At 43.7% G+C, this 26272-nt stretch overlaps 1 protein-coding gene and 1 long non-coding RNA gene across 2 annotated transcripts; one reads left to right on the top strand and one right to left on the bottom strand.

The window, feature by feature from the left end:
* Nucleotides 1-2193: 2193 nt before the first annotated feature.
* On the bottom strand, nucleotides 2194-5336 carry LOC115258021 (uncharacterized). Its single transcript, XR_003893457.2, has 3 exons — nucleotides 2941-5336; nucleotides 2813-2882; nucleotides 2194-2751 (listed from the first exon to the last, which is right to left on the bottom strand). It is a non-coding gene; the product is annotated as an uncharacterized LOC115258021 (long non-coding RNA).
* A 10809-nt stretch (nucleotides 5337-16145) lies between these two features.
* On the top strand, nucleotides 16146-21476 carry LOC134290119 (uncharacterized). Its single transcript, XM_062857158.1, has one exon. The coding sequence runs from the start codon at nucleotides 16146-16148 to the stop codon at nucleotides 21474-21476; it is 5331 nt and encodes a 1776-aa protein (XP_062713142.1).
* Nucleotides 21477-26272: the final 4796 nt, after the last annotated feature.

Genomic DNA, 26272 nt, shown 5'->3' with positions numbered 1-26272 from the left:
AGAATCTTTGTAATTTCATGTAGAATAGTCCGATCTTCCCCAAATTTGGACCATCGATACACAACTAGTTGATTAACTTACAGTAAAAATTTTAGATTGTTGGATACACTTTCAAAAAGTTACAGCTATTTGACCATTTTTTGAAATGTGAAAATTTTACCTGTCCCGATCATTTTGTCTATCCCCTGTATTTATTACTGGTAAAAGAATACAAGAATAATAAGAATAAGGGACAGGATAATCAGAAATTCACAATGGTTTTTACGCCCTTTTCACATGTTGGTCTAAGATTATCTTAACAAAGTGTTATATGACAATAAAGAATTATGATTTCAAACTATACACAAATATGACTAGTAAACTTACTAGATTTTTTTTGTTGTTAATTTCTATCTCAAAGAACCACCATAGTTAAAAATAAATGAGCCACCTTAATGAAATATTATCTCTATATTCAATATTGAAAATGACTTACCGTTAAATAAGAGAATTTTTAATACTTTTTTAAATATTTTCTACAAAAAGTACCACCCTAATGCAAAATAAGTGAACCACCCTAACGAAATATGACATATAGAGCTTGCTGACGTTTATTCACCTTTCTCTTTCAAACATGCAGGCGGAATAGGATTTGTTGTCATCAGGAAAGGTTTCCCGATGAAAATAAATCCTATCCCGCCTGCATGCTTGAAAGAGAGAGGTGAATAAACGTCAGCAAGCTCCATAGTATGCTAGCAGTTGCCAACGAAGATGTAAGACATGTTCCAGTACTATTGCCATGAATATTTCAGCAACTGAATTCAAATCCTCCATTTAAAATTCATTTCACCCCTCCAACTCAAAAATTTCAAAAAGTCCAAAAAGTGAAGTTTTTTCAAAAAAAAAAATGAGATAATACCAGATCTCGACGTTTCATGTACTATTGTACCGAATTCTTGGCATTGAGCCGTAGTCTGGCCGATACGATACCAAACGATACGGTACTAAACGATACGAAACCAATTTCCAGTCACCAGAATCGGGCAGTCAAGAACCGATACATTGCGGTCCGGAACCAAAATAAGCGTAACTAGCTGCACTGATTAACCAGGCGGAAAAACGTCCCCAGCATCAACTCAGATACGCCGCTTTTCTGTTTCAGACCGGCTAAGACCAAACCTAACTAAAACAATCTCTGCTTATGCGCCAACACACCAAGTAGTGTGATGCAGAAACGCGTTTGTGTGTTGCCCAGCTAGACTCTTTAGGGCGGGTCTATCGTACGCGTTCCAATCTCAAAAAAACCTCAATTGAACAACTCCGCCAAATTCATAACGGACATGATTTTTATTGAAAAGAATGAATAACTAAGAAAAAGATGCAAACTGGTATTGCAATTTAGTTTTCGCTCACAAATCGTGTTCTAGAACATTTTTTCTACTTTTTAGCTTGGCCATGTATTAGAGTACCATAACACTTCCTCTTCTGAACGAAATGCGCATTTCATAGAACTTAATCTAAAAGGTCTGACCTGTTTTCGGTGGCAACCGTCGTTGCTTGCTGCGATGGCAACCGTCGTTGCTTGGTGAGGCCCCGACTGCGGCGCCGACTGGGTTAGGCACTGCTGTTGATCTCGTCGTCGAACGCCCTGGTTTGTCGGTAGGCTTGACCGACGGTGGCAGCCGGTGGGATTGACCGACGGTGAGGACCGCCGTCGGATGCTTCACTGTCGTTCGGTTTGCCGACCAGGTGGCCGGTAAGGTTCACTGACGGTGGGAACCACTGTTGGGTGCTTCACGGCCGTTGGGTTTGCCGACCAGGCGGTCGGTAGGGTACACTGACGGTGGGAACCACTGTTGGGTGCTTCACGGCTGTTGGGTTTGCCGACCAGGCGGTCGGTGGGGTACACTGGCGGTGGGAACCACTGTTGGGTGCTTCACGGCTGTTGGGTTTGCCGACCAGGCGGTCGGTGGGGTACACTGGCGGTGGGAACCGCTGTTGGATGCTTCACGGCCGTTGGGTTTGCCGACCAGGTGGTCGGTGGGTACACTGACGGTGGGAACCACTGTTGGGTGCTTCACGGCTGTTGGGTTTGCCGACCAGGCGGTCGGTGGGGTACACTGGCGGTGGGAACCACTGTTGGGTGCTTCACGGCTGTTGGGTTTGCCGACCAGGCGGTCGGTGGGGTACACTGGCGGTGGGAACCACTGTTGGGTGCTTCACGGCTGTTGGGTTTGCCGACCAGGCGGTCGGTGGGGTACACTGGCGGTGGGAACCGCTGTTGGATGCTTCACGGCCGTTGGGTTTGCCGACCAGGCGGTCGGTGGGGTACACTGACGGTGGGAACCGCTATTGGATGCTTCACGGCCGTTGGGTTTGCCGACCAGGCGGTCGGTGGGTACACTGACGGTGGGAACCACTGTTGGGTTTGCCGACCACGTGGGTGGTGGGAATCGAGGGAGCCCTTATTGGCCGATGCAACTCGTTGAATCGGCGCTGGATATGCCCAGCCAGAGGCCGAAAATGAAAACTGGTGGTAGGGACTGCTGTCGGCGACTCCGTGAGTTTTTGCTTGGCTGTGGTAGCGCTCAATACCCGGTCGAAAACCAGAGGAGGGTATCAGCAAATGGAACTACCGTTTGCCACGTGGTTTGCAACTACGATGGTTGTTCCGCTTTTAGCTGGATTGGCGAGGTTATGGGATGTCCGCGGCCTCAACGCCGCGTGGATGTCCTCTGATCCTGCCCCGAAACCTTAGTTCGAAGGTTTATCCTTTGAACGACACATGATTCTAATTAGAAAATACTCTTAAGATCACTTTTAGAAAATTTACCTCAACTTCACTGCAAGGTTCAGAGATTCACTCTTGCTCGAATTGGAATTCTATTGGTTTCTGTTGTTTGCTATAAAACTGAATAAAATTAGCATAACTACCCTGCTTTGCATATCTGTACCACTTACACTTTTAATCTTGGCAGTATTGTGCGTTGAATATTTCTTTGAGCTTTAACTTGATAGAGCACTTTATTCACGAACGATCACTGGCGAGCACCAAATTGCAAGAGGCTTGCATGTCAGTAGGTTGTCTCTATCGACCCCCTTTTAATCACGTGTTTTACAATTTACATGAGAACAATCGATCATCCGATCGAGAGATTTTGAGAGAGGATTTTCCTATTAGAATTGCCATATCAAACAACCGTTTCGCGTGGTTAAGCGTTGTCTGGGCTAGATGTGCGGTGCATACCCAAGTCGATTTGAATTGACCGATTTTTATAAAGCGCCTGGAGAATGCTGTCAGTCAGTGTACTATATACAGGGTGTTAGGTTCATGAGTGCAAACTTTTTAAAGGGTGATAGAGGACCATAAATGGTGAAAAAAATTGTTCTACGCATATGGTCAAATCTCAACCGTTACGTAGTTATTGGACTCCCCATGTTTTTGACTCTTATTGCCTCAACTGGCTATAACTTTAAAATGGTCAAACTTACCGCAGTTTTTTTACTCTTATTCGAAAGATTATTGAATTTTCTATCAAATGGCATCTTTGAACCGATTGGTTTAGCTAAATAACTAAGTTTTCTAGAGCAAAATAGCTAAAAATAGCGTGTTTTTATTTGTTTATGTCCATTATCTTTAAAACATGCATAATAAATTAAAATTCTTTCTTTGGGAAAGTTGTGGCCCCTGTTTTACTCTACAATTTGTTCTTTGACGCCAAACTTCTAACTCTTATCGTTTTCTTGCAATTTTGATTTGAATGAGCAGCAACGTGCGCAAAAAAGTGCTTACCATGACGATTGCAAATTTCTGATCTGAAATGCGACATTTAACTTACCCTCTTGAGGGGCTCTCTGATCTACGACGAGGTCCGGTCTCTGTCGCCTCTGCCCTATCGGTTCCGAACGTCCTTTACTCCGGCTGTGTAATCGGACGGAACACGAATCGCACTCGATGGTAATCTATTGGACCAAAAGCGCTATCAGCACAAAGCCACTGCGAAGAATCGGATGATGGTTTTGCTCACCTGTTTGGCTGACTTCGGGTCTCCCGTTTCTGCCTTCCGATCAGGTCTTCCTCCGATCGAATGATCCTATCCGTTCCGCGTGTCAGTGATCTGTTGGTAGAACGGGCGGCATTAAAATCAAGGCCACTGGAGGAACACTTTCTACGTCGGAAATAGGCTCACCTGCTTTCGTCACTGCGGGATTTTACACCGCTGGCCGACGATCGATTTCGTTTTAAAAGTTCGGAATCTAGAACAATTCTGTCCACGTGGTCTTGGCGTGGTGACTCGCTGTAATTTAAAGATGGCTACTTTTAGCTTGGTTGGCCAGGGGCTAGCTGATCCACATGGCGGTTGTAGCTCACCTTTATTTGCTCAATGGTCTCCGGATTGATGCTGGCGGGGACGGATTCTCCGTTGGATGATATCACCGGCACTTATTCACGCGTTCCCGTATGACCGAACTGTCGTTTTGCGGATTCCGAAAAGGAGAAACGGACTGCACACTTGACTTGCTTCACGGATGGACGTCGATTGAAGCAATCCCGTTTTGCTTGCGATTGCGAGCTCGCCTCGCCACCGAGTGTAGACTGTGTGAGTGTCGGGTTGTCGTGTGCTTCCCCTCCATGCGGCGGAATGATGGAGCCGATAGTCGATCGTATTATGCCTTCTCTCGAAGTGCAATACACTATTCCATTCACACGGCGTGGTTCGTGTGTGTGCTCGATCAACTCCAACGAGAAGTTCCCTCTCATTGTGTGGAGGCTGCTACCAACGGCGTCGTGGTGATGTGAGTTTGCTGTGTTGCCGCATTTCCCCCATCGACCGGTCGTGTATGCTGAAGCTAATGATTGGCTGATCATCATTGAATGTTAGCTATTACCTGCTGTCTGTGGTGGCATGGAAAGGCTGTGCAGAGGTTCTCGAAATGTGTTTCACGGAGCAACGTGCTTTTACAATGTTGTGTTTCTTTATCGTTTACTAACTTACTGATTAGATTCTCAAATCATACTATCTAACGAAATAACTTAAACGTAACAATCCCCAAAGGAATTCCTGGAGGAATCCCCGAAGGAATTCCTGGAGGAATCCCCGAAGGAATTCCTGGAGGAATCCCCGAAGGAATTCCTGGAGGAATCCCCGAAGGAATTCCTGGAGGAATCCCCGAAGGAATTCCTGGAGGAATCCCCGAAGGAATTCCTGGAGGAATCCCCGAAGGAACTCCTGGAGGAATCCCCGAAGGAATTCCTGGAGGAATCCCCGAAGAAATCCCTGGAGGAATCCCCGGAAGAATTTCTGGAGGAATCCCCGAAGAAATCCCTGGACGTATCCCCGAAGAAATTCCTGGAGGAATCCCCGAAGAAATTCCTGGAGGAATTCCTGGAGGAATTCCTGGAGGAATTCCTGGAGGAATTCCTGGAGGAATTCCCGAAGGAATTCCTGGAGGAATCCCCGAAGGAATTCCTGGAGGAATCCCCGAAGGAATTCCTGGAGGAATCCCCGAAGGAATTCCTGGAGGAATCCCCGAAGGAATTCCTGGAGGAATCCCCGAAGGAATTCCTGGAGGAATCCCCGAAGTAATTCCTGGAGGAATCCCCGAAGGAATTCCTGGAGGAATCCCCGAAGGAATTCCTGGAGGAATCCCCGAAGGAATTCCTGGAGGAATCCCCGAAGGAATTCTTGGAGGAATCCCCGAAGGAATTCCTGGAGGAATCCCCGAAGGAATTCCTGGAGGAATCCTCGAAGGAATTCCTGGAGGAATTCCCGAAGGAATTCCTGGAGGAATTCCTGGAGGAATTCCCGAAGGAATTCCTGGAGGAATTCCCGAAGGAATTCCTGGAGGAATTCCTGGAGGAATTCCTGGAGGAATTCCTGGAGGAATTCCTGGAGGAATTCCCGAAGGAATTCCTGGAGGAATTCCCGAAGGAATTCCTGGAGGAATTCCCGAAGGAATTCCTGGAGGAATTCCCGAAGGAATTCCTGGAGGAATTCCCGAAGGAATTCCTGGAGGAATTCCCGAAGGAATTCCTGGAGGAATTCCCGAAGGCATTCCTGGAGGAGCTCCCGAAGAAATTCCTGGAGGAATTCCCGAAGAAATTCCTGGAGGAATTCCCGAAGAAATTCCTGGAGGAATTCCCGAAGAAATTCGAGAGTTTTGTTGCCTCAAAAGGACTTCATATATATATATATATATATATATATATATATATATATATATATATATACAGGGTGTTTGGTTCCGGGTTTTGGATATTTTCAGGGCTGATAGGTCTTGATGAGAGATGAAAAAGTTCCCATGGAACATAGGGTCGGAAATCACTGCTAAGTGAGTTAATCACATTTTAAGTTTTTAATTTTTGGTTATCTTTGAAGTCCTATATCTACTAAACTATCAATCGTACAAACTTTCTCAGCGCACGAATTGAAAGCTAATTACTTCTACTTTCTTAGTCTCTTGGACGTAAACTTTGTAAAAATAGTTAAAAAGGCCTTAAATTGAAAAATAATGCAAAATTGGTCGAAAAAATCGGCAATTTTTTGGACATTTTTGATGATTTCAATATGAAAATAAAGCTTTTGTTGAAAAAGTTCTTCTACAAAACATGCACGAACTTGTTCCCTAAAAATGTTTCTTTGACACCAAAACTCTATCTTTTGTAGTTAAGCCAAAAAATGTTTTTGAAAATAACGTTCCAAATTGCATTGACTTCATGCCAAAACAATGGTCATCACCCTATCCGTCGTGCGTTCGTGTGCTGTTGCTCCACGGTATGAGGACGACTACTGCTGGTGGCTTAGCTGCTGGTGATGTCATCGCATACAGAAAACGAGCTCGCTCTTTGTCGCGTCACATCTCCGCCTGTGGAATCATTCGAGGCGGAGTTTGGATTTGCGCATACTAAGTGCGACGTGCAGTTAACTTGTTTTTCGACGGAGCGAAAGGAAAGCGCCGACGAAAGTGTATTTACAAGAGCAACCATTTAAATCCTTCGCACTCGTAGCTCTGCTGCGGTGCTGTTCAGATGGGGGGGTCTGTGCGTGCGGCAATTTAGAGCATGCACTTTTGATGCATTTAATTTTTTTTTGTATGATGTGATGGGATAATGATTCTTCTTATTTCTTGCATTACATTCCCACTAGGACAGAGCCTGTTTCTCAGCTCAGTTGTAAAACATACAGCAATAAATTCCTTTGGAACCAATCATGGGGGGTCCTTGGGAAATGATACCTTTGGGGATCTAATCAACAAGTTGGCCATTTTAGGAGATATTGGGGAATTTTAAGGAACATTGGGGATTTTTAGGAGATATTGGGTAGGGTAAAGGGAACATAGGAATCATGGCGGTCCTCGGGAAATGATACCTTTGGGGAATCTAATCAACAAGTTGGACATATTAGAAGAAGTTGAGGATTCTTAAGGGACATTGGGGATTTTTAGACGATATTGGGGCGGGTAAAGGGAACTTAGGAATCATGGGGGTCCACGGGAAATGATACCTTTGGGGAATCTAAGCAACAAGTTGGACATTTTAGGAGAAGTTGGGGATTCTTATGGGACATTGGGGATCTTTAGGCGATATTGGGGCGGGTAAAGGGAACTTAGGAATCATGGGGGTCCACGGGAAATGATACCTTTGGGGATCTAATCAACAAGTTGGCCATTTTAGGAGATATTGGGGATTTTTACGAGATATTGGGTAGGGTAAAGGGAACTTAGGAATCATGGGGGTCCACGGGAAATGATACCTTTGGGGAATCTAAACAACAAGTTGGCCATTTTAGGAGATATTGGGGATTTTTAAGGAGAATTGGGGATTTTTAGGCGATATTGGGGCGGATAAAGGGGACTTAGGAATCATGGGGTCCTTGGGAAATGATACTTTTGTGGAATCTAAACAACAAGTTGGACATTTTAGGAGATATTGGGGATTTTTAGGGAACATTGGGGATTTTTGAGAAATATTGGGGCGGGTAATGGGAACTTAGGAATCATGGCGGTCCTCGGGAAATGATACCTTCGAGGAATCTAATCGACAAGTTGGCCATTTTAGGAGAAGTTGGGGATTTTTAAGGAACATTGGGGATTTTTAGGAGATATTGGGTAGGGTAAAGGGAACTTAGGAATCATGGCGGTCCTCGGGAAATGATACCTTTGGGGAATCTAATCAACAAGTTGGACATATTAGGAGAAGTTGGGGATTCTTAAGGGACATTGGGGAACTTTAGGCGATATTGGGGCGGGTAATGGGAACTTAGGAATCATGGGGGTTCTTGGGAAATGATACCTTTGGGGATCTAATCAACAAGTTGGCAATTTTAGGAGATATTGGGGATTTTTAAGGAACATTGGGGATTTTTAGGAGATATTGGGTAGGGTAAAGGGAACATAGGAATCATGGCGGTCCTCGGGAAATGATACCTTTGAGGAATCTAATCGACAAGTTGGCCATTTTAGGAGAAGTTGGGGATTTTTAAGGAACATTGGGGATTTTTAGGAGATATTGGGTAGGGTAAAGGGAACTTAGGAATCATGGCGGTCCTCGGGAAATGGTACCTTTGGGGAATCTAATCAACAAGTTGGCCATTTTAGGAGATATTGGGGATTTTCAAGGAACATTGGGGATTTTTAGGAGATATTGGGTAGGGTAAAGGGAACTTAGGAATCATGGGGGTCCTTGGGAAATGATACCTTTGGGGATCTAATCAACAAGTTGGCCATTTTAGGAGATATTGGGGATTTTTAAGGAACATTGGGGATTTTTAGGAGATATTGGGTAGGGTAAAGAAAACTTAGGAATCATGGGGTCCTTGAGAAATGATACCTTTGGGGAATCTAATCAACAAGTTGGCCATTTTAGGAGATATTGGGGATTTTTAAGGAACATTGGGGATTTTTACGAGATATTGGGTACTGTAGTGTATAGATGTTGAATAATGAAAAATTCATAAAATATGAGATAAAACAAGTTTTGATTTTGGAGCATTTGTTTAATCGGGATGCGCATCGCCGAAGCCTATCATGAACTGCTCGCGCGTCGTTGGCCGCCGCTTCTTCGGCCGCAGCTTCTTCGGCCGCCGCTTCTTCGGCCTCCGCTTCGTCGCCCACCACGCCGCCTGTTCGATAATGATTGATGATTTACATACACATGCAAGGGCCTTGCAACGATGTGCGAATGAAACATTACGATTGTGTTGGTGTGACGGGGAGTGCAAAAGGAATTTGCCAAGATAGGTCTTCGCTAGAAATCTGCGAGTCAGTTTATTGACGAATTTTGGGACGGATACACGTCTCTATCGGGGACTTACTTTTTTATCGGATTTCGCGATTTTCTTGTTTCGGTAGGGTCAGTTTACGACATGGCGTAGCCGGTAGTTATTTAAGTTGTTGGTACTCTACGCGATAAAAATTCTAGAGCGAGCAGGACTCTGAGGATTTTTTTTTCGGTGGATTTTTTTTAGAAAAGAAAGTAGAGCGAGCAGGTCTCTACGCAACATTAAACCAGAGCGAGCAGGTCTCTGAGGTATTTTTTTTTTCAGTGAAAATATTCTAAAAAAAAAAATAGTAGAGCGAGCAGGACTCTACGTAATGATAAAACCAGAGCGAGCAGGACTCTGATGCATTTTTTTTTGGTTAAAATTTTTGTAAAAAAAAGGTAGAGCGAGCAGGACTCTACATAACTATTAAACCAGAGCGAGCAGGTCTCTGAGGTATTTTTTTTCAGTGAGAACATTCTTGAAAAAAATAGTAGAGCGAGCAGGACTCTACGTTACGATAAAACCAGAGCGATCAGATATTTTTTACAGAACGAAATTTAAAAATTTACTATTTAGAGAAATTTACAAAATTACAAGTGCTGAATAATGATAACTGAGAAACTATTGCAGTACACAATTATTATTATTATTTCTTTATTATAGAGATTTTCAGCCCTAGGCTGGTTCATCTCTTTGTGCAGTACACAAGTTTTGACTTGATACCTGACAATGGAGCAAAACGTATTTGAAATGTGAAGTTTCGTGAGTTTGGAAAATAACCTCAACTCTTAAATTTAAATGAAAGTCACGGCTATTGACTGGAGATTTGTAAAAATGTTCAAATAAAAAAAACATAGGTTATGATAAGTATTGAGAAGTTCGGGAAAGAGCTGATTAAGGTTTAAAAAAAAATGAAACGTCTTGTCTGATTTATACTGTCTTGAAGTAGAATTGGATTTGGATCGAAGTAAGTTTACATTGAAATTGGATTGTATTAGAATTGGATTCGGATTGAAATTGAATATATTTGAATTTTATTTGGATCAAATTAGGAATGGATTTGTAATTGGATGGCATTAAGATTGGATTTCGATTCAATTTCTTTGGGATTGTAATTTTATTGGATAACATTTTCAATTAGATTGAAATTGAGTTTTGATGGGTATGTAAACGAACTTACTTGTGGATTTGAATTTTATTTGGTTTGGAATAAATATTGATTGGATTATGCTCAAACACGATTTAGGTTTGATTGAATCTGGATTTGAAATGCAGCTGGATTGGGTTTGTGTTTAGTATTGATTGTATTAAGCTGAAGAATGGATTTAGAGGTTTAATTGTATAGGATTTTAATCAGATCAAAATAAACTTTTGATATGATGTAGATTAAATGAAGAAGTGGATTTTGATTGGATTTGGATTAAATTTAGATTTCACTTGAATTTGAGTTGGATTTTGATTGGATTTGGATAAGTTTGATATTATATTTTGATTTGAAGTGATTTTGATTGAATTACAAAGGAATTATGATTGGATTTCAAATGGAGATAGTTGTGGATTTAAATTGGATTGTTTTTTTTTTGCATTTGATTTGGAATGTGGCTGAGTTCGATTTGAACTGATTGAAATTGGAAATGGTTTGTGTTTGGAAACGCTTTGGATTGGATTCAGGATTTAAATTGGATTGAGATAGGAGATTGGATTTAGAAGGAATTTGAAATGAATTTGGATTGGATTTGGATTGAATTTGGATTTTGATAGGAATGAAATTGGATTTGGATTGGATTAGGATTGAATTTGAATTGGATTTTGATTAGATTGGATGTAAATAGAATATTATTTGGTTTTTGATTGTTTTAAATTGGATTGCATTTGGATTGAATTCAGGATTTTAATTGGATTGAGATTGGAGATTGGATTTAGAAGGGATTTGAAATAAATTGGGATTGGATTTTGATTGGATTGGATTTTATTTGGATTGTGATTGGGTTTGGATTGCATTTGGATTGGATTTGAATTTGATTTGTAATGGATTTTGAATAGATTGGATATGGATTGGATTGGAAATTTGGAATTGGATTGACGTTTATTTGGGATTTGAATGTTCTTAAATTGGATTTGAATTGGAATTGGATTTGGATTGGATATGGATTGAATTTGGATTGGATTGGATGTGGATTAGTTTTGGATTGGATTTGGATTGGATTTGGATTGAATTTGGATTGGATTTGGATTGGATTTAGATTGGATTTGGATTGGATTTGCATTGGATTTGCATTGGATTTGCATTGGATTTGGATTGGATTTGGATTTGCATTGGATTTGATTTGGATTTGGATTGGATTTGAAATGAATTTGGATAGAATTGGGATAGAAGTTGGATAGAATTCGGATTGAATTTTGACTGAATTGGATATGGACTGGTTTGGAATTGGATTGGCTTTTATTTGGGATTTGATAGTTTTTAAATTGGATTTGGATTGGATTAGATTTGGATTGGATTGGATTTTGATTGGATTTGAATTGAATTTGGATAGAATTTGGGTTTGGATTGGATTTGGATTTGGATTTGAATTGAAATGATTGGATTCGGATTGGATTTTGATTGCATATGATATGGACTGGTTTGGAATTGCATTGGCTTTTATTTGGGATTTGATAGTTCCTAAATTGGATTTGGATTGGATTTTGGATTAGATTTGGATTGGATTTGGATTGGATTTGGATTGGATTTGCATTGGATTTGCGTTGGATTTGCATTGGATTTGGATTGGATTTGGATTGGATTTGGATTTGCATTGGATTTGATTTGGATTTGGATCGGATTTGAAATGAATTTGGATAGAATTGGGATAGAAGTTGGATAGAATTCGGATTGAATTTTGACTGAATTGGATATGGACTGGTTTGGAATTGGATTGGCTTTTATTTGGGATTTGATAGTTTTTAAATTGGATTTGGATTGGATTAGATTTGGATTGGATTGGATTTTGATTGGATTTGAATTGAATTTGGATAGAATTTGGGATTGGATTGGATTTGGATTGGATTTGGATTTGGATTTGAATTGAAATGATTGGATTCGGATTGGATTTTGATTGCATTTGATATGGACTGGTTTGGAATTGCATTGGCTTTTATTTGGGATTTGATAGTTCCTAAATTGGATTTGGATTGGATTTTGGATTAGATTTGGATTGGATTTGGATTGGATTTGGATTGGATTTGAATTGGAATGGATTGGATTTGGTTTTGGGTTGGATTTGGATTGGATTTGGATTTGGATTGGATTTGGATTGGATTTGGATTGGATTTGTATTGGATTTGGATTGGATTTGTATTGGATTTGGATTGGATTTGGATTGGATTTGGATTGGATTTGGATTGGATTTGGATTGGATTTGGATTGGATTTGGATTGGATTTGGATTGGATTTGGATTGGATTTGGATTGGATTTGGATTGGATTTGGATTGGATTTGGATTGGATTTGGATTGGATTTGGATTGGATTTGGATTGGATTTGGATTGGATTTGGATTGGATTTGGATTGGATTTGGATTGGATTTGCATTGGATTTGCGTTGGATTTGCATTGGATTTGCATTGGATTTGATTTGGATTTGGATTGGATTTGAAATGAATTTGGATAGAATTGGGATAGAAGTTGGATAGAATTCGGATTGAATTTTGATTGAATTGGATATGGACTGGTTTGGAATTGGATTGGCTTTTATTTGGGATTTGATAGTTTTTAAATTGGATTTGGATTGGATTAGATTGGGATTGGATTGGATTTTGATTGGATTTGAATTGAATTTGGATAGAATTTGGGTTTGGATTGGATTTGGATTTGGATTGGATTTGGATTTGGATTTGAATTGATATGATTGGATTCGGATTGGATTTTGATTGGACTGGTTTGGAATTGCATTGGCTTTTATTTGGGATTTGATAGTTCTTAAATTGGATTTGGATTGGATTGGATTTGGATTGGATTTTGGATTAGATTTGGATTGAATTTGGATTGGATTTGGATTGGATTTGAATTGGATTTGGATTGGATTTGGATTTGGGTTGGATTTGGATTGTATTTGGATTGGATTTGGATTGGATTTGGATTGGATTTGGATTGGATTTGGATTGGATTTGGATTGGATTTGGATTTGGATTGGATTTGGATTGGATTTGGATTGGATTTGGATTGGATTTGGATTGGATTTGGATTGGATTTGGATTGGATTTGGATTGGATTAGGATTGGATTTGGATTGGATTTGGATTGGATTTGGACTGGATTTGGATTGGATTTGGATTGGATTTGGATTGGATTTGGATTGGATTTGGATTGGATTTGGATTGGATTTGGATTGGATTTGGATTGGATTTGGATTGGATTTGGATTGGATTTGGATTGGATTTGGATTGGATTTGGATTGGATTTGGATTGGATTTGGATTGGATTTGGATTGGATTTGGATTGGATTTGGATTGGATTTGGATTGGATTTGGATTGGATTTGGATTGGATTTGGATTGGATTTGGATTGGATTTGGATTGGATTTGGATTGGATTTGGATTGGATTTGGATTGGATTTGGATTGGATTTGGATTGGATTTGGATTGGATTTGGATTGGATTTGGATTGGATTTGGATTGGATTTGGATTGGATTTGGATTGGATTTGGATTGGATTTGGATTGGATTTGGAGTGGATTTGGATTGGATTTGGATTGGATTTGGATTGGAGATGTGGTTTCAAATTGGTTTGTTTTTTCTTTTAATTTGATTTGGAGTGTAGCTGAGTTGGATTTGAATTGTTTTTGGATTGGATGTGCATTGTATTTGAATTGGATTTAGATAAGATTCAGGATTTAATGGATTGAAATTGGAGATTGGATTCATAGGTTTTTTTAATTGAATTTGGATTGGATTGGGATTGAATTTTTAATTGGATTTTGATTCAATTTGGATTGGATATGGATTCAATTTTTGGATTGGGATTGAATTTTTAATTGGATTTTGATTCAATTTGGATTGGATATGGATTCAATTTTTATTGGAATAGTATTTAATTTGGATTTAATTTTTATTGGATTTGGATGAAATTGTTATAAGTTTGAGATTATATTTGAATTTGAAGGGATTTTGATTAGATATTTTCAATATGATTGGATTTTATATTGGATTTTTAATGCAGTTGGATGTGGATTTAAATGAGATTTTTTTCATTTGATTTGGAGTGAAGCTTAGTTGGAATTTGGGTTTGTTTTGGATTGGATTGAGGATTTGAATTGGACTGGTATTGGATTGTGTGAAGACTTAGCTTGATGCATCACAAAAATAAAAATACAAAACAAAAAATACGCTGATTTGACTTGAATAGTATTGGAATTCGATTTGATATTAATTGAATTAAGAATGTGTTTGAATTTTATTTTAATGAAGTTTGGACTGTGGATGTTTTATAATTGGATTTATTTTGGATTGGATTTGGAGCGATTTTAGAGTGGATTCAGATTGTGTTCAAATTTGATTTGAGATTAATCTACGTAAGATTTGGATTGGATAAAGATTGGATTGTATTTTGTTTGTTAGTGTTTAAATTTAATTTGGTTGAGTTAGGATTGAATTTGGTTTGGATGTGAATAGAATTCGGTTTTGATTTGTATTGGTGTATTTGTATTTAATTTGTATTTAATTGATGGATTGAATTAGGATTTTATTTGGATAAGTGTTGGATAGGATTGAATTTGGATGATGGTCGAGCAAGGCAGAGCTAGGCTGCGAATGAGTGACTGAACATGTTCCACAGTCGTGGTAACTGTTAGTCATCCCATTCTGCCACACGCTTTGTCTTGGCCCGTTTCGGTCTAGGCAACGATCGGGCCTAGCAGGTAGCAGTTCAATAGGCTCTGCGTACAATCGCCTCTCGATCGCCGGTCAGCTGTTATTTGTACATAATTAAATTAGATTGAAATATACCGCCGCGAAGACAAGAGGTCTTTTCGTTTATTTCGGCAATAAATTATCTGTTCTGTTCGCGTAATAAAGTGTCGTTTTTTCTAAGTTATCGCGAATCTTTTAAAGTGTCCGAAAACCGTAAGTGATACGCGCGAACATTTGGTCCTTCGAGCCGGATTCCGATCTCGGCGAAGGTTTTCGGACAGCGCCGCGAGTGACTAGGACAATTTGTGCCACGGATCGTGATGGACGATTGCACTATTGTGAATTGGCGGTGACTATTGTGAACAGTGTCACCATTGAAAACCCGATTCGCGCCATAGTGAAGAAGATTATGCGCCGTCGGTAGTGCGTAAACAGTGAAAATAATTGGAGACCACCGGAGCAGATAGTGGCCATCTCCTGCGACGGCGAGAACCCCAGAGGCGGAATCGGAACACCGGATCGGATTGTGGACATTCCCCGGCAAGGAACTGGGACAACGACGACGAATTGCACCGAGGACGTTTGCAGGCAGAACGCAGAAACAGGGAGTAGAGTGCATGAATTTGTGGTGTGGCGTAAATTGCATGAAACGCCATTCTAAGCTCTGTGGCTGTTGCTAATAAATGATTGATTGCATGTGATGTGAGTCCATCTTTATTTAAGTGCAGTAGCCCTGGTGTCCGCCCAAAAAGGTCTTGTTTGGTCTCGGTTTCGCTGGAATTTGTTGGCCTGTTGATTCCTCCAAGGTTGGTTCCCCTGCTGCTGTCGTTATTTTGGGTTGTAAGTCTGTCAACCGGGTCGCGTTGGGTGGTTCGTCGAGTTGATCGTAGTGCTTCGAAATTGTGCAAGTGCAGTGCAGTGGTGTGCATTTTTGACTGTGCAGTGGAGTGACGTGATACTTTGTTTGATTGAGCTGCCCATCTCGATCGTTAGTGCGAGTATAATTAGTGTCCAATTATGCCTGACCTCCGAACGCTTAACAAGCAGGAGCACCAGCTGCGGAAATCGCTGGAAGGAATCCAGCAGTTTATCAGTGGTTTCCAAACGAAGCGAGATGCGGGACAAGTGAGCGTTAGACTGGAAGCGTTGGACAAACTTTTCAATCAGTTCCTCGAGATCCGAAAGCAAATCGAGCTGCTTTTGGAGGATGCGATTGAGGATGGCGATGGCGACGAAGAAGCGCTCGTTGAGCAGAATGACAAGGTGCGGCAGGATTTCGAAAACGTGTACTACGCGCTGAAGTCAGAACTGCAGACCTTCCTATCGATTGGATCCAGCGCGCTGAAGAACTCCACGCTTCAAGCACCGGATGCGCAATCAGGAACCCAGTTTGCGAAGGTGAAACTTCCCGAGATAAGGCTGCCGTCGTTCACCGGAAAGATCCACGAATGGGTGCCGTATCGTGACAGCTTCCGGAGTCTCATACATGATAGTACTCTCCTCACGGAAGTGGACAAGTTCACCTATTTGAGGTCTTCGTTGTCCGGTGATGCGCTGCAGGAAATAAACTGCATTGATTTGTCTGCAGCCAACTACGCGGTGGCCTGGAAGGCGTTGGAGAGCCGATACGAAAACAAGAAGTTGATCGTCAAGGCGCACCTCGATGCACTTTTCGCCGTGGAGGCACTCAAGAAGGAAAGCTATGAGGAGCTCAACCGGTTGATCAGCGCGTTCGAGAAGAACCTGCAGATGCTGGAGAAGATCGGCGAAAAACCTTCGGATTGGAGCACGATTCTTGCCTATATGGTTAGTTCCAGATTGGACATGGCTACCCTACGCCACTGGGAAACCCACCATAACAGCAAGGAAGTTGCACAGTATCCCGCTGTGATGGACTTTCTGAAGAGTCACTGCTCCGTTCTACAGTCGATCGCTCCATCAAGGCCTACGGTTCCCATTCAGCAACGACAATCTCGTCCAGCGGTGTGCAACACATCTTTCAAGTCCGCTCTGAAGTGTCATTTCTGCTGCGAGCCACGACACTCTGTATTCCAGTGCGCAAGATTCCAGCGGATGAGCGTGCCGGAGAGGATTGAGGCTGCAAACAGGAACAAGCTCTGCCGGAATTGTTTGTATCCTGGACATTGGGCCAGAACCTGCGAGAAGGGAACGTGTCATCAGTGCCATCAGAAGCATCACACACTGCTGCACTCTGACGCACCCAGATCCTCCGTTCCACCCACGCAGTCAAGACCGTCGACAGTCAATCCACAACCTAGACAGCCACAATCCAAGCCGCCAACACCGAACCAACAGACACGGACTGCTAACACTGCAAACACACCAGACTCACACACTCAACCAGCCACAGAACACGCCACCACAAGCCAAACACATGTAGCTCTCCCAATTACACCGACACAAACCATCATTCTCTCGACCGCACTAGTCAGCATTCAAGACCGCTACGGCAACCCCGTGGTAGCACGAGCTCTACTCGACTCGTGTTCGCAGCATTGTCTCATGACAAGAGGTTTCGCTAGCAAGCTAAAGCTAGACGAAACGCCAGTCTACCTGTCGATTCAAGGCATTGGATCGTCGCAAGCAGTGTCGACAAAGCTGATTACCGCTGTAGTAGGTCCAAGGTCGCCGAACATATCGTCGTTCGTCGAAGAAATGTCATTTCACGTCTTGCCGAAGTTGACTGTGTCACTGCCGACAGCAAGCTTCTGCATCGCAACGTGGAATCTTCCGAATCCCTCGCTGCTAGCGGATCCCAAGTTCTTTGAGATGGGACCGATAGACATCATCATCGGAGCAGAATACTACATGGAGCTGCTCAAAAACGAACGGCGGAGGGCAACAGACGACGGCCCGACTCTACAAGACACCGTGTTCGGATGGATTGTTTCCGGTCCTGTTCCCGAGGGTCCGACTGCTGCAACGTACTCCCTAACCCACGTTTGTTCGACGGCGGAGATCCAGGATCAACTTTCCCGGTTCTGGGAAGTAGAGACTTGCCAGTCAACCAGCACGCTGTCAGTCGAAGAATCGGCCTGCGAGGAGTTTTTCGACAAAACGACATTTCGGGACGAAAAAGGGAGATACGTAGTCACTCTGCCGAAGAAGGAGCGGATGATCCAGCAGCTAGGCGACTCCAGATCTACAGCAATCAAGCGCTTTTTGGGAGTAGAACGGCGGCTCGCGATGAATCCAGAACTGAAGAAGCAGTACGCGGAGTTCATGCGCGAATATCTGGACATGGGCCACATGAAGGAGGTTTCCGAGGATGATGCGAGCGCGTTGTCGTATTACTTGCCTCATCACGCTGTTCTGAAGCCAAACAGCACGACTACGAAGCTGCGTGTCGTTTTCGATGCCTCCTGCAAGACTTCCAGTGGGATTTCGCTGAACGATGCTCTAATGGTGGGACCCGTTGTGCAGGACATGATCGTGGACATCACACTCCGGTTCCGTACGCACCGATTCGCCCTCGTAGGAGACGTAGCTGAAATGTACCGCATGGTGCTGATGAATGCAGTCGATCAGCAGCTGCAAAGGATCGTTTGGAGAGACAGCGCTTCAGAGCCGATCCGTACTTTCGCTCTCACGACAGTCACCTACGGTACAGCGTCCGCTCCATACCTCGCAACGAAGTGTCTGCAGCGCCTGGCAGATGAAGGGGAAAGGTCGCATCCTGCAGCGGCAAAGGTCCTTAGAAAGGACTTCTACGTCGATGATATGCTGTCCGGCGTAGACGACATCGAAGAAGGGAAGACACTAGTTGGTCAGATGGTAGAACTCCTGCAGTCTGCCGGATTCTCCTTGCGAAAGTGGAATTCTAACAGCAAAGAGTTGCTGTCAGCGGTGCCGGAGGGTTTGAGAGATGAGCGCTCGATTCTGGAGCAAGATTCGTCTACCGCCGCCGTGAAAACGTTAGGCTTGACATGGGAGCCTAGCACGGACTGCTTTCGATTCAGTTCGCCAGCTTGGAATGAGGCCGCGGAGATTACGAAGCGTTGCGTCTTGTCTGATGCGTCTCGACTGTTTGACCCGTTAGGACTGGTAGGTCCGGTAATCATCCAGGCGAAGATCTTCCTTCAAGATCTCTGGAAGCACGATTGCGAGTGGGATGAACCGCTTAGCTCGCAGCTTCAAGAGCAGTGGCGTGAGTACAGGCGAAATCTAGCAGGCCTAGACGGGATTGCAGTTCCCCGATGGGTTGGAACGAGCCGTAGCACCGAAACGGTTGAGCTGCACGGATTCTGCGACGCGTCGAACAAGGCATACGGCGCATGCGTGTACGTGCGTACCGTGACAGCAGATGGGAACGTGTCAGTTCACCTGCTGACCTCCAAATCTCGGGTGGCTCCGCTCGAGAATTTGAAGAAAAATAAGAAGTCGCTGTCAACACCCCGCCTAGAGTTGTCCTCGGCACTTCTCCTTGCCCACCTATACGAGAAAGTCGCTAGAAACATCAACGTCGTCACCAAGTGCCACTTCTGGACAGACTCGACGATCGTCGTCTGCTGGCTTTCATCGTCACCTGCGAGATGGAAGCAGTTTGTGGCAAATCGTGTCTCCGAAATCCAGCACATTACGAAGGGAAGTGTTTGGAAGCACGTCGCCGGTGAGGATAACCCGGCGGACATTATTTCACGAGGAATGAGTCCAGCACAGCTTCAATACGAGTCTCGATGGTTTCACGGACCGAAGTGGTTGATGTTGGACAACCAGTACTGGCCCACTTCGGCACAGATCGACGAGGGCAGTCTCGACCAGGCAGAATTAGAGGAGAAAGCGATTGTCGCGGCCCTCCCCGCTGTTTCCCCTAGTGAGATCTTCGGACTTCGTTCGTCGCTGGTGGATCTAGTTCGGCTGACCGTTCACATTCGACGGTTCAAGTGGAATTCGTCGCCGGCAAATCGGTCCTGTCGGAAAGTAGGCTGCATCACGTCCCAGGAGTACGACGACGCAGTCAAGGAGCTGGTGAAGCTATCGCAGCGGGAAAGCTTTCCACAGGAATTCGCAGACATAGCTCGACACGGACAGGTGCAGGATTCCTCTAGAATATCGAACCTTAATCCCCAATTAGTTGAAGGCGTATTGTGCGTTGGCGGCCGGCTGAAGAACGCGGATGTTCCGGATGGCAGGAAGCATCCGTACATACTCGACCATCGGCATCCCTTCACGAAAATCGTCGTTGTCTATTACCACCGCAAATACTTCCACGCTGGTCAACAGCAGATCGTCACGGCAGTCCGAGAGCGATTCTGGCCAACGAGCGCCAGGAATCTCGCAAGGCAGGTTGTCCATGAATGCGTGCAGTGCTTTCGTGCGAAACCAAAAATCCAGGAGCAACTGATGGCCGATCTACCCCCCGAGCGAGTACGGCCTTGTTTCCCGTTCCAGAAAGTCGGCATCGATTACTGCGGTCCGTTCCACGTGGTGTACCCGCAGCGTCGAGCCCGACCGATCAAATGCTTCGTAGCAGTGTACGTGTGCCTAGTTACCAAAGCTGTACATTTGGAGCTGGCGGCTGATCTGTCGACGCAGGCATTCCTCGCAACGTTGCATCGTTTCACTGCGCGTCGTGGCAAACCATCGCTGATAATGTGCGACAACGGGACGAACTTCGTCGGCGCTCGACGAAAGCTGGATGAGCTAGCCCAGCTGTTCGCAAGTCAGCAGTTCACGGATGCAGTGCTACGACAGACGATAGAGGACAGGATCGAGTTCCGGTTCATTCCAGCCCGCTCACCGAACTTCGGAGGACTGTGGGAATCAGCGGTGAAGTCGTTCAAAACCCTGTTCAAGCGAACGATTGGCACCCGCAGCCTGGAATACGACAGGATGCAAACGGTGCTGGCGCAGACAGAGGCAATCCCGAATTCAAGACCGCTGACCCCGATCAGCAACGATCCGGACGACTTTGAGGCCCTCACCCCTGGACACTTCTTGATCCAGCGGCCGCTGACGGCCATTCCGGGACCCGAGCTTGGTGGAGTTCCGGAGAACAGACTTTCGGCTTGGGAAAGAATTACGGAGTTCACCCAGAGGTTGTGGAAGAAATGGTCGGAGCAGTATTTGTCCAACCTCCACAATCGGACGAAATGGACGAGGCAGAGAGACAACATAGCTGTTGGCACTATGGTTGTTTTGAAAGAGGAGAATTTGCCACCCTTGAAGTGGCAGTTGGCACGGGTGACCGAGGTTCACCCTGGGTCTGACGGGAACATCAGAGTTGTTACCGTGCGGACCAAAGATGGCAGTTACCAGCGACCGATCTCCAAGATCTGCGTGCTGCCAATCCGAGACAACTTTCCATCTGGTGACGGGGAGAACTAGGACTCCTCCAACGGCGGAGGTTGAAAGACCTCCGCAAACCCAGTTAAGTTATGTAATTGTTAAACTTTCGAAAAAGTAACCTCCTCATTTTTCCTCAGACATGCCTCCCTGCCATTTGGTGCAGCCAAACTTTCGACACTCAAGTCAAATTTGAGTTGTCTTCCGTCCATTTTCGTCAAAATTGAGGTAATATGTGTCGTGTACGTTGGTGGTTGTTGCATGTGCATCATTGCATCCCGTCCAGTTTGTCTCGCCAGTCTAGCTAAAGTCTAGCTAGAAGTCTGGTAGTATTTCGTTTGTCCTGAAACTAAAGTCCCAAAACGTTTGATGTTCCGAGGTACGTCTACCGTTGCAATTGGAGGAAGAAGTGCGCAATTCCACCTCCCGGGTTCCCGTCACGATTTCCCACGGGTATGGCCAATCTGTGAAGATCGTCCGGCATCAAGGATCCGTTAAAATTGCCATAGACAGCCAGAGAGCATCAACGTCATCGAGAACAGGACCTTCAGAATCTACCATCATTCGTCAGAGGGACCGTCGGCGCCACACGGGCGTCCAACGGAGGCCTGAGGGCCTCCGTCCAGGCAAGTCATTGTTATATTCATCATTACATTTCAAAAAGCACCCTCTCATCTTATTTAGAGACCACCATCGTCACCCGAGGCACAGATTGCCTCAACATTCGTCCAAAGCCCAAGAAGAGTCAGAAGTCACAATCGAAGTCCGTCAAGTCAAGCACATCGTCATCCGTTGAAGCGGCGCTCAAGTCGTCCAAGTCTGTCCAAGAAGTCCATCAGAATCGTCATCAGTCGTCCAGGAAGTCATCGTTGAAGTAGCCAGAATCATCGTCACGCCACCAGTCGTCCAAGGTCGAAGTCGCTGCAATGCACCGAGGCCCGAAACATTAATCAACGTCAGGAAAATACAGTCCACACTTCAATGGAGCACATCGGTAGTCAACACGTCCTGGCAGACACCTACTCACCGTATCGAACGGTCTGCAGTGCAGAAATTTGTCTGCCAGGTAAGTTGTTCCGGTTTTACAAATTTTACTACACGATACTACATCATCAATTTCCCATCCAACCGAGGCACACCGAGAACAACAACATCGAGCAACAACAACCCTATGAAGAGCAATTGGCAGTCGACAGCCCGTCGGTGCCAAGTATATAGGCCAAGGTCATCCCGTTAGCTCATCGTCGTCGTCGTCAGTAGCAGCAGCAGTCTAGTACATAAGCGAAATTGAATTTGTTTACATGCAATTACTACCTAAGCGAATTTCAAAAACAAGCAATAGTTAGAGTAGGACAAGGAGTAAGAGGTGTTGAAATTGTTTGTATTTCAAGGCGGCCGGCTTATGGTCGAGCAAGGCAGAGCTAGGCTGCGAATGAGTGACTGAACATGTTCCACAGTCGTGGTAACTGTTAGTCATCCCATTCTGCCACACGCTTTGTCTTGGCCCGTTTCGGTCTAGGCAACGATCGGGCCTAGCAGGTAGCAGTTCAATAGGCTCTGCGTACGATCGCCTCTCGATCGCCGGTCAGCTGTTATTTGTACATAATTAAATTAGATTGAAATATACCGCCGCGAAGACAAGAGGTCTTTTCGTTTATTTCGGCAATAAATTATCTGTTCTGTTCGCGTAATAAAGTGTCGTTTTTTCTAAGTTATCGCGAATCTTTTAAAGTGTCCGAAAACCGTAAGTGATACGCGCGAACAGATGATTTAATGGGATTTAGATTTGAGTAAATCTGATTCAGATATGAAGTGGATTTTGATTAAATACGAAACTGATGGATTAGACTACACTTAAGTTATATTTCAACTGAATTTTGTTTAAACATGAACTTGATTTTAATTTTATTTGAAATGGAATTCCACAAAAGGTTGATTAGGTTATGATTGCATTGGATTTCCGTTGTATCTGGGTTGAGATTTGAAACTTAAAAGCATATAATATATCTGTAGTTCTCTATTTCTGCTCAAAACAAAATTTAATTGAATTAAAGAAGTCAAAGAAGTTTTATGATTTGCACTTTCTTTTTATAAATCTTTGATGACTTCTTATAAAATTTTCTTAAGATTTGCGGTAGTTTCAAGAGTAGAGAAGAAAGCGAATGTAGTGTATAGATGTTGAATAATGAAAAATTCATAAAATATGAGATAAAACAAGTTTTGATTTTGGAGCATTTGTTTAATCGGGATGCGCATCGCCGAAGCCTATCATGAACTGCTCGCGCGTCGTTGGCCGCCGCTTCTTCGGCCTCCGCTTCGTCGGCCACCACGCCGCCTGTTCGATAATGATTGATGATTTACATACACATGCAACGGCCTTGCAACGATGTGCGAATGAAACATTACGATTGTGTTGGTGTGACGGGGAGTGCAAAAGGAATTTGCCAAGATAGGTCTTCGCTAGAAATCTGCGAGTCAGTTTATTGACGAATTTTGGGACGGATACACGTCTCTATCGGGGACTTACTTTTTTATCGGATTTCGCGATTTTCTTGTTTCGGTAGGGTCAGTTTACGACAGGTACGGTAAAGGGAACATAGGAATCATGGCGGTCCTCGGGAAATGATACCTTTGGGGAATCTAATCAACAAGTTGGACATATTAGAAGAAGTTGAGGATTCTTAAGGGACATTGGGGATTTTTAGGCGATATTGGGGCGGGTAAAGGGAACTTAGGAATCATGGGGGTCCTTGGGAAATGATACCTTTGGGGAATCTAATCAACGAGTTGGCCGTTTTAGGAGATATTGGGGATTTTTAAGGAACATAGGGGATTTTTACGAGATATTGGGTAGGGTAAAGGGATCTTAGGAATAATGGCGGTCCTCGGGAAATGATACCTTTGGGGAATCTACTCAACAAGTTGGACATTTTGAAAGACGTTGGGGATTTTTAGGCGATATTGGGGAGGGTAAAGGGGACTCAGGAATCATGGGGTCCTTGGGAAATGATACCTTTGGGGATCTTATCAACAAGTTGGCCATTTTAGGAGATATTGGGGATTTTTAAGGAACATTGGGGATTTTTAGGAGATATTGGGTAAGGTAAAGGGAACTTAGGAATCATGGGAGTCCACGGGAAATGATACCTTTGGGGAATCTAAACAACAAGTTGGCCATTTTAGGAGATATTGGGGATTTTTAAGGAGAATTGAGGATTTTTAGGCGATATTGGGGCGGGTAAAGGGGACTTAGGAATCATGGGGGTCCTTGGGAAATGATACCTTTGGGGAATCTAAACAACAAGTTGGACATTTTAACATGAGGATTTTTAGGAGATATTGGGGAGGGTAAAGGGAACTTAGGAATCATGGGGTCCTTGAGAAATGATACCTTTGGGGAATCTAATCAACAAGTTGGCCATTTAAGGAGATATTGGGGATTTTTAGGGAACATTGGGGATTTTTAGGAGATATTGGGGCGGGTAAAGGGAACTTAGGAATCATGGGGGTTCACGGGAAATGATACCTTTGGGGAATCTAAACAACAAGTTGGCCATTTTAGGAGATATTGGGGATTTTTAAGGAGAATTGGGGATTTTTAGGCGATATTGGGGCGGTTAAAGGGGACTTAGGAATCATGGGGTCCTTGGGAAATGATACCTTTGGGGAATCTAAACTACAAGTTGGCCATTTTAGGAGATATTGGGGATTTTTAAGGAACATTGGGGAATCTAATCAACAAGTTGGACATATTAGGAGAAGTTGGGGATTCTTAAGGGACATTGGAGATTTTTAGGCGATATTGGGGCGGGTAAAGGGAACTTAGGAATCATGGGGGTCCACGGGAAATGATACCTTTGGGGAATCTAAACAACAAGTTGGCCATTTTAGGAGATATTGGGGATTTTTAAGGAGAATTGGGGATTTTTAGGCGATATTGGGGCGGGTAAAGGAGACTTAGGAATCATGGGGGTCCTCGGGAAATGATACCTTTGGGGAATCTAAACAACAAGTTGGCCATTTTAGGAGATATTGGGGATTTTTAAGGAACATTGGGGAATCTAATCAACAAGTTGGACATATTAGGAGAAGTTGAGGATTCTTAAGGGACATTGGAGATTTTTAGGCGATATTGGGGCGGGTAAAGGGAACTTAGGAATCATGGGGGTCCACGGGAAATGATACCTTTGGGGAATCTAATCAACAAGTTGGCCATTTTAGGAGATATTGGGGATTTTTAAGGAACATTGGGGATTTTTGGGAGATATTGGGGAGGGTAAAGGGAACATAGGAATCATGGGGGTCCTTGGGAAATGATACCTTTGGGGATCTTATCAACAAGTTGGCCATTTTAGGAGATATTGGGGATTTTTAAGGAACATTGGGGATTTTTGGGAGATATTGGGGAGGGTAAAGGGAACATAGGAATCATGGGGGTCCTTGGGAAATGATACCTTTGGGGATCTTATCAACAAGTTGGCCATTTTAGGAGATATTGGGGATTTTTAAGGAACATTGGGGATTTTTGGGAGATATTGGGGAGGGTAAAGGGAACATAGGAATCATGGGGGTCCTTGGGAAATGATACCATTGGGGAATCTAATCAACAAGTTGGACATTTTAGGAGATATTGGGGATTTTTAAGGAACATTGGGGATTTTTACGAGATATTGGGTACGGTAAAGGGAACTTAGGAGAATCATGGCGGTCCTCGGGAAATGATACCTTTGGGGAATCTAATCAACAAGTTGGACATATTAGGAGAAGTTGGGGATTCTTAAGGGACATTGGAGATTTTTAGGCGATATTGGGGCGGGTAAAGGGAACTTAGGAATCAT

The sequence above is a fragment of the Aedes albopictus genome, chromosome 1, assembly GCF_035046485.1.
Source record: "Aedes albopictus strain Foshan chromosome 1, AalbF5, whole genome shotgun sequence".
In the NCBI taxonomy this organism is placed as follows: domain Eukaryota; kingdom Metazoa; phylum Arthropoda; class Insecta; order Diptera; family Culicidae; genus Aedes; species Aedes albopictus.
This window is presented reverse-complemented; position numbering and strand designations above follow the sequence as displayed.